This window comes from Schistocerca serialis, chromosome 8 (genome assembly GCF_023864345.2).
Source record: "Schistocerca serialis cubense isolate TAMUIC-IGC-003099 chromosome 8, iqSchSeri2.2, whole genome shotgun sequence".
NCBI classification, from domain to species: domain Eukaryota; kingdom Metazoa; phylum Arthropoda; class Insecta; order Orthoptera; family Acrididae; genus Schistocerca; species Schistocerca serialis.
In genome coordinates, this window is record NC_064645.1 from 247,628,040 (window position 1) to 247,641,959 (window position 13,920).

At 39.9% G+C, this 13,920-nt stretch overlaps 1 protein-coding gene across 1 annotated transcript in view; it reads right to left on the minus strand.

Moving 5' to 3' along the window:
• Positions 1–952: 952 nt before the first annotated feature.
• The window catches only part of LOC126416954 (putative neural-cadherin 2), a 96,728-nt gene continuing 83,760 nt past the window's right edge, over positions 953–13,920 (minus strand). Inside the window, exons 7-8 of the mRNA XM_050084835.1 lie at positions 2,958–3,130; positions 953–1,279 (exon numbers count right to left, since the gene is read on the minus strand). Coding sequence (XP_049940792.1) covers positions 953–1,279; positions 2,958–3,130 — 500 coding nt within the window. The remainder of the gene's footprint in view (positions 1,280–2,957; positions 3,131–13,920) is intronic.

Genomic DNA, 13,920 nt, shown 5'->3' on the forward strand with positions numbered 1-13,920 from the left:
GTGTTAGACCGTTGTCTTTGTAACAAAGCATGATTGAATAAACGATCTCTAGCATGGAAACCATGTATTTCTGGACATTAGTCGTTAGACCTTTTTTGTCCTGTTTCCTCTCATAGATCATTCCGTGGAAAAAAACACCATGTGTGTCTCTCTCTCTCTCTCTCTCTCTCTCTCTCTCTCTCTCTCTCTCTCTATATATATATATATATATATATATATATATGTGTGTGTGTGTGTGTGTGTTACTATTTATTTAATCGTTAGTTGATTGATTTGTTTCATGTGATACATTTAACTGCTAGTTTTTTAATTACTTATTTACAAATAAGGAAACGTAATCTAAGTTGTGCTATTTTGTGTGTATATGTATAGTACAACACATTATAATCCTATGTCTGTATTGCCTGATGGCTTCATGTGAAAATATATTACAAGGGTAATGACTTACTATTAACATGTGGGTTATGCTACTGAACAGATCAAAAATGTACGTAAATTTGCAAATTTGATGCTTAGCCCTGCAGCTTTTCTGTAACGGGTTCCAATCTATTTGTAACAATACACTAAGGTGTTATATAAGCAAAATATTGGCATGAAGATGCGGAACAGAGCTGTCACCATTTTACTGGCAGACATTGTGTTGTGTAATAACTGCAGATGGACCTGAGGCTACAGGAAGATATTTAAAGCTTGTATTTTAACACATTCTCTCACTCGGGTGCATTTCCTCTCATACTTCATAGGTGAAAAACAGACAACAGTCTAACATGGCTTAATTTATTTTCGCACTATGCCAAACGTATTGAGACGTCTGTAACAGAAGACTCATAAGAAGCTGAAACCGGTAACTGAAATTGTTAGTCTATGTCGGATCTCCTATAATGTTATAAGACTTTATTTGCCCTTTACTGAAGTATGTATTTCCATTTATGGCTTCCTACCGTTCATAATTTCATAATGACTTGCTACTTACGACATGACGAGATACGTCTTCCCTGTCGAGTTCTCTCTCGAGAAGCACCTGACCAAAGTAATTTACGTGGAAGTGCCTTCCTCTATTGGAGCTTTGGTCTATGGCGTAAGTCACACCACTTTTTCCGTCCTGGTCTGCATCTTTCGCTTCAAAGGCTGCAATTACTTTTCCCACAGTAGCGTCTTCTGATATTGCAACCTCAATATTGCGCTGTTGAAATACTGGGAAGTTGTCGTTGATGTCCCTGAGTTTAACAGAAACCCACGAGTAGGTCGTATGGTGTTGCTGTGTAGTATCATTCTCATTCTGCAATTGAGAATAACACAATGAACATCCGTTAACTGAAAGTAAACTGAAGGGCTTTATCTATAGTAAACAGAAAAAAGCTTTGTTTGTGTATTTTAGTTGGAATTAAAACTTATTCGCCTCTGACTAACCGTAACAAAATGTTGCTGTAGATGTTAAGCACCACACACTGCTGCATGCAACTACACACGATAAAATACACATTCTTCGTTAACGCTTCCGGGGAAATACATTGTGATGCTTTTGGAGGTCAATCTTTACTAACCTTATCAGTAACTTGAATCTTGAATCTCAGTACGTTCCCGTGGACGTCTTCATAGTCCAATGGCTTAATTGTTTTCAACGATGCAGTTCCGTCACTATTCCTCTTGAGAGAAAATTTGTCTGATCCATAACCGCTGTTTCGAACCACCTGCAAATAAAAATGACGATAACCACCTTCTCCCAGCTTGCACAAAAAATGACGGAAAACAGCTTGAAATTACGAAATATGCTAGTTGCTTGAGTATGTTTTACTTTTCTTCGTTTTTATTTTTTCACTTTTCTTTAGATCTTCTTCCATAGAAAGCTATTTTGAGTTGTCTGTACCGTAGTCTATAGACCACTAGGCTATATTCGTGGCGTGCGCACTTCGAGAGGAAATTTTCTAATAACTAGTCTGCAATAATATCTTTTTGAGCAATTTTCGAATTAAAATCTTATAACATAGCAACTAATATTTATTATTTCATTGTGCAAAATTTTGCTACAATTTAGGATTTAATGTATTGATGAGATAATAAAATGAATAAGAACTCAGATCATTAAGATACTAAAACGATTTATTACAACTTTTTTACTTTAGAAGTTTCAAATGATCTTATTGAGTAACTGGGTGCACCTTCACTTTTAATGAACTACTTATAATATTTGCTCAAATTATTTGTATTGAAGTATCAATTTCAAAAAGAGCGAATCCTTAATTTACCACTAAAACGCTCGCTGTGGCCACCTGTCCTTGCTATGACATTACGAGTCAGTACGCTACCTGTCACACGCTGTAGAACTTAAAACATCTTATATTACAATCTGCAGCTGAGAAGAAGGAGTGTGGCAGGAATACGGCTGTGAGTTGGGGTAATGTGTTTTACACGGTACAGTTTTCGCTGTTCTAGAAACATATACATGAGAGCAACTACATGAAAATTGTAGCTGTGAGTTATCTGAAGAGGTACGAGCGACGTAAATACATTAAACCGCCTAACGTTTTCAGTGTACTGCTACTTCCGAAGTAAGTTGGTTGGATTCTCCATTTGTGAACATGCTATCAGTAACTGACGTATCAGCCCACTCTGTGGACACATGTAACTCACCTGTCACGACATCAAATTGACATACCACATCGAACTGTTCAATTATTCACCGATATGACAAGGGCGCTAGCCAGCCCTCCAATGTGACTACTAATATAATGCTGTCAGCAGTACGCACCACCAAAACGACGTAATGGAATCTTTGTTAAAGCATAAGAAATTCGGAGGGTTACCGTAGTTTCCAAGAAGACTACTCAATCATACCAAAGTAGCCCTCTCTTAGAAAACAGTGTATGAATGAACCGCAAAAACAGCTCAAAATTTCTTACGGTGCAAATTACGCTGATGAAATGTTAGTTACAAGGTGTTCTGTCACATTATCTTACCTCGTACTGCAACGTGCTAAACTCATCCTGATCACGTACTGTCACTGTGAGAATCGGCTTCTCCAGCACACTACCGCCGTCAGATTCATCCACTTCTACGAACCACGCATCTTTCGAAAACTCTGGCGGTGTATCGTTGACGTCCTTTACAGTAATAGATACCGTAGCTGTCCCTGTCAAAAGAGGGAAAAGAAAGTTACACACTTATTTTAGATTTAATATGATTAAATCAATAGAAAAGCCGCCCAGACAACTGTGCGAGTTAAAGCACAACTTCCGGCACATGGAGGTGCACTGACGGAATATCAGACCAGCTGTGTGGCTGGATTGAAGAGTTTTTAGCAAACAGAACACAGCATGTTGTTATCAATGGAGAGACGTCTACAGACGTTAAAGTAACATCTGGCGTGCCACAGGGGAGTGTTATGGGACCATTGCTTTTCACAATATATATAAATGACCTAGTAGATAGTGTCGGAAGTTCCATGCGGCTTTTCGCGGATGATGCTGTAATATACAGAGAAGTTGCAGCATTAGAAAATTGTAGCGAAATGCAGGAAGATCTGCAGCGGATAGGCACTTGGTGCAGGGAGTGGCAACTGACCCTTAACATAGACAAATGTAATGTATTGCGAATACATAGAAAGAAGGATCCTTTATTGTATGATTATATGATAGCGGAACAAACATTGGTAGCAGTTACTTCTGTAAAATATCTGGGAGTATGCGTGCGGAACGATTTGAAGTGGAATGATCATATAAAATTAATTGTTGGTAAGGCGGGTACCAGGTTGAGATTCATTGGGAGAGTGCTTAGAAAATGTAGTCCATCAACAAAGGAGGTGGCTTACAAAACACTCGTTCGACCTATACTTGAGTATTGCTCATCAGTGTGGGATCCGTACCAGATCGGTCTGACGGAGGAGATAGAGAAGATCCAAAGAAGAGCGGCGCGTTTCGTCACAGGGTTATTTGGTAACCGTGATAGCGTTACGGAGATGTTTAATAAACTCAAGTGGCAGACTCTGCAAGAGAGGCGCTCTGCATCGCGGTGTAGCTTGCTCGCCAGGTTTCGAGAGGGTGCGTTTCTGGATGAGGTATCGAATATATTGCTTCCCCCTACTTATACCTCCCGAGGAGATCACGAATGTAAAATTAGAGAGATTAGAGCGCGCACGGAGGCTTTCAGACAGTCGTTCTTCCCGCGAACCATACGCGACTGGAACAGGAAAGGGAGGTAATGACAGTGGCACGTAAAGTGCCCTCCGCCACACACCGTTGGGTGGCTTGCGGAGTATCAATGTAGATGTAGATGTAGATGTAGATTCCGTCTGGCACACACTGGCCCATATCGCTTCAAAACTGGACATGATAGAAAAAATTGATATAAAATCCTACAAAACTGTGTTCTTTTAGGTTATTTGGGTTGCTGATTAGGGATCCGATGCTGGAATTACACAAAAAAAAAAAAAAAAAAAAAATCAAAATGGAGGATTCCATTTGGCGGATCAAGGCTTTTTAAATTTAGTCGATTTGAGTAAAACTTCGGACAGAAATTATTGTGAAGTTCCTGGTAAGGAATTAGAAGTCGACATTGCCGTACTGAAATGCTTTATTCGATATTTTACATTTTGCAATAGAAAAAAATAATCGAATTTGTTGCCTGTACCATTATTTTTTCTAGAAGGGTAACTGTCGAGCTTGTCCACAGGGACAAGGTACGCAAAGCAGATTTTCTACGTCAGGTGGCATCTGTTTAACTTCTTCAGTTGTCATTTTCTGGACTTCAGAGATCAACGGATCTGAAGGTGTCAGAAACCGATGGTACACGATATGCATCCCTTTCTCAAGTGAATGTTTACGAGTAAAATCTTCTCGGTAATGCTGGGTGTCCTTGTCCCGAGTTTTCTGCGCATCTTCAGGCAGCCGACCAATCGGCAGTGGAGCACCTTCGATTATGGCATAGACAAGCATCAAAATTATGTAGACTGATGTTGGAATCGGGCATTATTGCAGAATATTGTGAGTCCGGTGAAATTGGCACCCGATCTTCGAGAAATACCCATTTTTTCGGAATTTTTGATAGATATGTTTTAGTTCTAGACTTCTCTGCACAAAATTTCAATAGTTCTGCATCATTTAGTGACAAAAGTATTACTCTGGGAAATTTTAATCTTGTGAAAAAAATTATTTGCCGATTTACAGAACAAAATTATGATCACCATTCCGAAAGCTCCCCAAGAATTCTACAGAAAACTCTAATGACATTTTTTGTGCAGATAATAGTTTACGGTAACTGCAGTAAAGAGGGACCCATTTTTATCGTATGGCACTGCCGCACGGTAGAAAAATGACCGTCCACTAAAAACGTGCAGATTTGTTCTCGCATTTACAAAACTGGAGCCACGCAGGGAAAATTTTGTAGCCCACGATTTCGGATAATATCAGTAGTAGTTTAGTTTTAAGTCGATATACCTGATATCGTAAACATATCTTCTAAAGCGCTCCACGTCTTATATTATACTAACAAATAGGAAGGATCGCTGTCATATTTTAAACAGGACACACAAACAATATTTGAAAAATGTGTCGTTGTCCGATTCGCTGTTTACCATCAACCGTCACGGCATGTATCATCTTGACTTGAAACTGCAATGACACAGCAGCATTAGGCAAGTACGTACCAGTGAAATCTACACAAGATTTCGCTGGGCTTAAGTCGGAAGGCGCACCTTTCTCATATTCTGTTGGTCCACTGAGCGTGTCGGTTTGTCGGCCAGGCTGGATATGTTTTTTAGGCGGTTTCCAATATCCCACTAGATGAATACCGCTTGGGTACCCAAGTCCAGTCACAGTTACACGATTCGCAAACACGATTAGAAAACTTCGCTCACTTTCAGTACTCGCAGACTGTTGGAGCACACATATCCCGACCTGGGGGTAACGGTGACGACAGGAAGGGCATACGGCCACCCGTTAAATTAGCCATGCCAAATGCGTTAGTAAACATGGCGACCCTGCGTTGACGCGAAACAGAAGCACAAACAAAAGAAGAAGAAAAGATGATTAAATCAATAGAATGGTGGAGCACCTGGACGTATCAGAAGGGGCTGGAATTCTTTATAGATGCCAAGTGGCTCAAAAATTGAACAGCGTGTAGAGCGCAATATGATTTCATACATTTATGGAACACCTACAGTAATCACACTATAATACGTGCACTATAGAGTGATATTTCAGTCGGGGTTACAGGGCATAAACCCAAAGAAGTGCAAGATGTCAGTATCCTGCACTCCGAGGAAGAAGGTCTCAGACTCGATATCCTTGAATAATTGGAAATTTTCAAACACCTCTCGCTTAACGAACAGCTAAAGTTGGACAATAAAAACTTCTTTCAAGGTTTATGGCCGTTCCTTGGGATTGCTTGATTTTCGAATTTTTCCCCGTAATAGCGTATGTAATATCGGATTTCCTTATCCAACAGACATTTTCAGTTTTTTTTTACGTTATTTAAAACTACCTGTAAAAAGCCTGGTTTATTATTTTTGTTAACTTTCTTATTGTCTATTATCTGGTACTATATGTTAGTAGTGTATACCTACAGCCATGTAATTTTGCTCTTAACTCAGATGTTTATAAGTTTGCCGTTTTGTTACTAGATGGCACTACTAATCCCCGCGTCCATCTCTCGGCAGTGTCGGCTTACATGCCGTTTAGTCTGATGCCTCTTGCGCTGTGTATGAGCCGGTCTTAGCCGTATACAGCAGTTAACATGTGCCGCCACTTGCAACCATGGTTTTATCATGCTGTGATAACTGTCTGTCTTTCTCATTATGATTTTTGTTCTTGACTCATGGAACACAAATATGTCATTTGACGAGAGCGTTGTAGACGAAATTTTAAAGTTTTTGTGTTATTTCATGTAAGTACAATTTTCTAGGTTTGGATGAGAATTTTCACGTATGTATCTTTTTTATCCCCCCCCCCCCCCCCTTCCATGATCCATGGACCTTGCCGTTGGTGGAGAGGCTTGCGTGCATCAACGATACAAATAGCCGTACCGTGGGTGCAACCACAACAGAGGGGTATCTGTTGAGAGGCCAGACAAACGTGTGGTTCCTGAAGAGGGACAGCAGCAGCCTTTTCAGTAGTTGCAGGGGCAACAGTCTGGATGATTGACTGATCTGGCCCTGTAACACTAACCAAAATGGCCTTGCTGTTCTGGTACTGCGAACGGCTGAAAGCAAGGGGAATCTACAGCCGTGATTTTTCCCGAGGGTATGCAGCTTTACTGTATGATTAAATGATGATGGCGTCCTCTTGGGTAAAAAAATTACGGAGCTAAAATAGTCCCGCATTCGTATCTCTGGGCGGAAACTACTCAAGAGGACGTCGTTAGCAGGAGAAAGAAAACTGGCGTCTACGGATCGGGGCGTAGAATGTCAGCTACCTTAATCGGGCAGGTAGGTTAGAAAATTTAAAAAGGGAAATGGATAGGTTGAAGCTACTACAAACAGCACAGTGAATGCATTATTGTGGCCAAGATAGACACGAAGCCCACGCCTACTACAGTAGTACAAGTTTATATGCCAACTAGCTCTGCAGATGATGAAGAAATTGATGAAATGTATAATGAGATAAAAGAAATTATTCGGTAGTGAAGGGAGACGAAAATTTAATAGTCATGGGTGACTGGAATTCGAGAGTAGGAAAAGGAAGAGAAGGAAACATAGTAGGTGACTATGGATTGGGGCTAAGAAATGAAAGAGGAAGCCGCCTGGTAGAATTTTGCACACAGCATAACTTAATCATAGCTAACACTTGGTTCAAGAATCATGAAAGAAGGTTGTATACATGGAAGAACCCTGGAGATACTAGAAGGTTTCAGATATATAATGGTAAGACAGAGATTTAGGAACCAGGTTTTGAATTGTAAGACATTTCCAGCGGCAGATGTGGACTCTGAACACAATCTATTGGTTATGAACTGTCGATTAAAACTGAAGAAACTGCAAAAAAGGGGGAATTTAAGGAGATGGGACCTGGATAAACTGAAAGAACCAGAGGTTGTACAGAGTTTCAGGGAGAGCATAAGGGAACAATTGACGGGAATGGGGGAAAGAAATACAGTAGAAGAAGAATCGGTAGATTTGAGGAATGAAATAGTGAAAGCAGCAGAGGATCAAGTAAGTAAAAAGACGAGGGCTAGTAGAAATCCTTGGGTAACAGAAGAGATACTGAATTGAATGGATGAAAGGAGAAAATACAAAAATGCAATAAGTGAAGCAGGCAAAAGGGAATAGAAACGTCTCAAAAATGAGATCGACAGTAAGTGCAAAATGGCTAAGCAGGGATGGCTAGAGTACAAATGTAAGGATGTAGAGGCTTATCTCACTAGGGGTAAGACAGATACTGCCTACAGGAAAATTAAAGAGACCTTTGGAGAAAAGAGAACCACTTGCATGAACATCAAGAGCTCAGATGGAAACCCAGTTCTTAACAAAGAAGGGAAAGCAGAAAGGTGGAAGGAGTATATAGAGGGTTTATACAAGGGCGATGTACTTGAGGACAATATTATAGGAATGGAAGAGGATGTAGATGAAGATGAAATGGGAGATATGATACTGCGTGAAGAGTTTGACAGAGCACTGAAAGACCTAAGTCGAAACAAGGCCCCGGGAGTAGACAACATTCCATTAGAACTACTGACAGCCTTGGGAGAGCCAGTCCTGACAAAACTCTACCGTCTGGTGAGCAAGATGTATGAGACAGGCAAAATACTCTCAGACTTCAAGAAGAATATAATAATCCCAATCCGAAAGAAAACAGGTGTTGACAGACGTGAAAATTACCGAACTATCAGTTTCATAAGTCACAGCTGCAAAATAATAACTGGTAGAAGCCGACCTCGGGGAAGATCAGTTTGGATTCCGTAGAAATGTTGGAACACGTGAGGCAATACTGACCCTACGACTTATCTTAGAAAAAAGATTAAGGAAAGGCAAACCTACGTTTCTAGCATTTGTAGACTTAGTGAAAGCTTTTGACAATGTTGATTGGAATACTCTCTTTCCAATTCGAAGGTGGCAGGGGTAAAATACATGGAGCGAAAGGCTATTTACAATTTGTACAGGAACCGCATGGCAGCTATAAGAGTCGAGGGGCATGAAAGGGAAGCAGTGGTTGGGAAGGGAGTGAGACAGGGTTGTAGCCTATCCCCGATGTTATTCAGTCTGTGTATTGAGCAAGCAGAAAAGGAAACAAAAGAAAAGTTTTTGAATAGGTATTAAAATCCAAGGAGAAGAAGTGAAAACTTTGAGGTTTGCCGATGACATTGTAATTCTATCAGAGACAGCGAAGGACTTGGAAGAGCCGTTGAACGGAATGGACTGTGTCTTGAAAGGAGGATATAAGATGAACATCAACAAAAGCAAAACGAGGATAATGGAATGTAGTCGAATTAAGTCGGGTGATGCTGAGGGAATTAGATTAGGAAATGAGACAAAGTAGTAAAGGAGTTTTGCTATTTGGGGACCAAATAACTGATGATGGTCGAAGTAGAGAGGATATAAAATGTAGACTGGCAATGGCAAGGAAAGTGTTTCTGAAGAAGAGAAATTTGTTAACATTGAGTATAGATTTAAATGTCAGGAAGTCGTTTCTGAAAGTATTTGTATGGAGTGTAGCCATGCATGGAAGTGAAACATGGACGATAAATAGTTTAGACAAGGAGAGAATAGAAGCTTTCGAAATGTGGTGCTACAGAAGAATGCTGAAGATTAGATGAGTAGATCACATAACTAATGAGGAGGTATTAAATAGAATTGGGGAGGAGTTTGTGGCACAACTTGACTAGAAGAAGGGATCGGTTGGTAGAACATGTTCTGAGGCATCAAAGGATCACCAATTTAGTACTGGAGGGCAGCGCGGAGGGTAAAAATTGTAGAGGGAGACCAAGAGATGAATACACTAAGGAGATTCAAAAGGATGTAGGCTGCAGTGGGTACTAGGAGATGAAGAAAGTTGCATAGGATAGAGTAGGATGGAGAGCTGCATCAAACCAGTCTCAGGACTGAAGACCACAACAGCAACAACAACAACAACATCTATTTTATGTATGTTGTTTATACTTTATATATTTTTCTAGGTAACTTTTACTATTCTGATGATTATAGTCTTAGAACTATCGAAACATGGTTAATGTGTTTTTTTTTTTTTTTAAATTGTCTGCCACCAGTTGGCTGACTATTACATATTATATAATTACGTACGTGGTTGCTGAGCACACAGCCACAAAATGTTTAAAATATCATTATATGTATCGCTTATTATTAAATTTAAGAAATAATGTGAATTGATAACATAAAAATGTCTATTCTCCTTATCATAGTATTTATTAAATATTTGTTGTAAAAAATTTGTTGCATGATCTTTCATTTCAGCATATATTTTTTTCTCTGAATAATTATGTATTAGATGTAAATATGTGTTTTTGAAGGCTAAATGGAGTAGTATAAACTCTGGAAGCTAAACAAAACAAAACAAGTCGGTACTGTACGGAGGATGATCGATGACAGTGAACCCATGGCGTCAGTTTATCATAGTATTTGTTAAATATTTGCTGTAGAAAATTGACTGTTTCATCTTTCAACTCAGCAAATATGAATTTTCTCCGAATAATTATGTATTCTATGTAAAACGGCCTTGCTGTGCTGGTACTGCGAACGGCTGAAAGCAAGGGGAAACTACAGCCGTAATTTTTCCGAGGACATGCAGCTTTACTGTATGATTAAATGATGATGGCGTCCTCTTGGGTAAAATATTCCGGAGGTAAAATAGTCCCCCATTCGGATCTCCGGGCGAGGACTACTCAAGAGGATGTCGTTATCAGGAGAAAGAAAACTGGCGTTCTACGGATCGGAGCGTGGAATGTCAGATCCCTTAATCGGGCAGGTAGACTAGAAAATCTAAAAAGGGAAATGGATAGGTTAAAGTTAGATATAGTGGGAATTAGTGAAGTTCGGTGGCAGGAGGAACAAGACTTTTGGTCAGGTGAATACAGGGTTATAAATACAAAATCAAATAGGGGTAATGCAGGAGTAGGTTTAATAATGAATAAAAAAGTAGGAGTGCGGGTTAGCTACTACAAACAGCATAGTGCACGCATTATTGTGGCCAAGATAAACACAAAGCCCATGTCTACTACAGTAGTACAAATTTATGCCAACTAGCTCTGCAGATGATGAAGAAATTGATGAAATGTGTGACGAGATAAAAGAAATTATTCAGGTAGTGAAGGGAGACGAAAATTTAATAGTCATGGGTGACTGGAATTCGTCAGTAGGAAAAGGGAGAGAAGGAAACATAGTAGGTGAATATGGATTGGGGGGAAGAAATGAAAGAGGAAGCCGCCTTGTAGAATTGTGCACAGAGCATAACTTAATCGTAGCTAACACTTGGTTCAAGAATCATAAAAGAAGGTTGCATACGTGGAAGAATCCTGGAGATACTAAAACGTATCAGATAGATTATATAATGGTAAGACAGAGATTTAGGAACCAGATTTTAAATTGTAAGACATTTCCAGGGGCAGATGTGGATTCTGACCACAATCTATTGGTTATGAACTGCAGATTGAAACTGAAGAAACTGCAAAAAGGTGAGAATTTAAGGAGATGGGACCTGGATAAACTGAAAGAACCAGAAGTTGTAGAGAGTTTCAGGGAGAGCATAAGGGAACAATTGACAGGAATGGGGGAAAGAAATACAGTAGAAGAAGAATGGGTAGCTCTGAGGGATGAAGTAGTGAAGGCAGCAGACGATCAAGTAGGTAAAAAGACGAGGGCTAATAGAAATCCTTGGGTAACAGAAGAAATATTGAATTTAATTGATGAAAGGAGAAAATATAAAAATGCAGTAAATGAAGCACGCAAAAAGGAATACAAACGTCTCAAAAATGAGATCTACAGGAAGTGCAAAATGGCTAAGCAGGGATGGCTAGAGGACAAATGTAAGGATGTAGAGGCCTGTCTCACTAGGGGTAAGATAGATACTGCCTACAGGAAAATTAAAGAGACCTTTGGAGAGAAGAGAACACCTTGTATGAATATCAAGAGCTTTGATGGCAACCCAGTTCTAAGCAAAGAAGGGAAGGCAGTAAGGTGGAAGGAGTATATAGAGGGTTTATACAAGGGCGATGTACTTGAGGACAATATTATGGAAATGGAAGAGGATGTAGATGAAGACGAAATGGAAGATAAGATACTGCGTGAAGAGTTTGACAGAGCACTGAAAGACCTGAGTCGAAACAAGTCCCCGGGAGTAGACAACATTCCATTAGAACTACTGACAGCCTTGGGAGAGCCAGTCATGACAAAATTCTACCATCTGGTGAGCAAGATGTATGAGACAGGCGAAATACCCTCAGACTTCAAGAAGAATATAATAATTCCAATCCCAAAGAAAGCAGGTGTTGACAGATGTGAAAATTACCGAACTATCAGTTTAATAAGTCACAGTTGCAAAAAACTAACTCGAATTCTTTACAGACGAATGGAAAAACTGGTAGAAGCGGACCTCGGGGAAGATCAGTTTGGATTCTGTAGAAATGTTGGAACACGTGAGGCAATACTAACCTTACGACTTATCTTAGAAGAAAGATTAAGAAAAGGCAAACCTACGTTTCTAGTATTTGTAGACATAGAGAAAGCTTTTGACAATGTTAACTGGAATACTCTCTTTCAAATTCTGAAGGTGGCAGGGGTAAAATACAGGGAGCGGAAGGCTATTTACAATTTGTACAGAAACCAGATGGCAGTTATAAGAGTCGAGGGGCATGAAAGGGAAGCAGTGGTTGGGAAAGGAGTGAGACAGGGTTGTAGCCTCTCCTCGATGTTATTCAAGCTGTATATTGAGCAAGCAGTAAAGGAAACAAAAGAAAAATTCGGAGTAGGTTTTAAAATTCATGGAGAAGAAGTAAAAACTTTGAGGTTTGCCGATGACATTGTAATTCTATCAGAGACAGCAAAGGACTTGGAAGAGCAGTTGAACGGAATGGACTGTGTCTTGAAAGGAGGATATAAGATGAACATCAAGAAAAGCAAAACGGGGGTAATGGAATGTAGTCAAATTAAATCTGGTGATGCTGAGGGAATTAGATTAGGAAATGAGACACTTAAAGTAGTAAAGGAGTTTTGCTATTTAGGGAGTAAAATAACTGATGATGGTCGAAGTAGAGAGGATATAAAATGTAGACTGGCAATGGCAAGGAAATCGTTTCTGAAGAAGAGAAATTTGTTAACATCGAGTATAGATTTAAGTGTCAGGAAGTCGTTTCTGAAAGTATTTGTATGGAGTGTAGCCATGTATGGAAGGGAAACATGGACGATAACTAGTTTGGACAAGAAGAGAATAGAAGCTTTCGAAATGTGGTGCTACAGAAGAATGCTGAAGATAAGGTGGGTAGATCATGTAACTAATGAGGAGGTACTGAATAGGATTGGGGAGAAGAGAAGTTTGTGGCACAACTTGACTAGAAGAAGGGATCGGTTGGTAGGACATGTTTTGAGGCATCAAGGGATCACAAATTTAGCATTGGAGGGCAGCGTGGAGGGTAAAAATCGTAGAGGGAGACCAAGAGATGAATACACTAAGCAGATTCAGAAGGATGTAGGTTGCAGTAGGTACTGGGAGATGAAGAAGCTTGCACATGATCGAGCAAGATGGAGAGCTGCATCAAACCAGTCTCAGGACTGAAGACCACAACAACAACAACATGTAAATATGTGTTTTCGAAAGCTAAATAGAGTAGTATAAGCTCTGGAGGCTAAGCAAAACAAAACTAGTGGGAACTGAATAGAGGATGATCGATGACAGTGAACCCATGGCGTCAGACTGTTACAGATGTTCAGAGCTCGTGTGTAGTCTGCGTTGTCACCCTGAAGGAGAGGGTGCCCCATGTGCG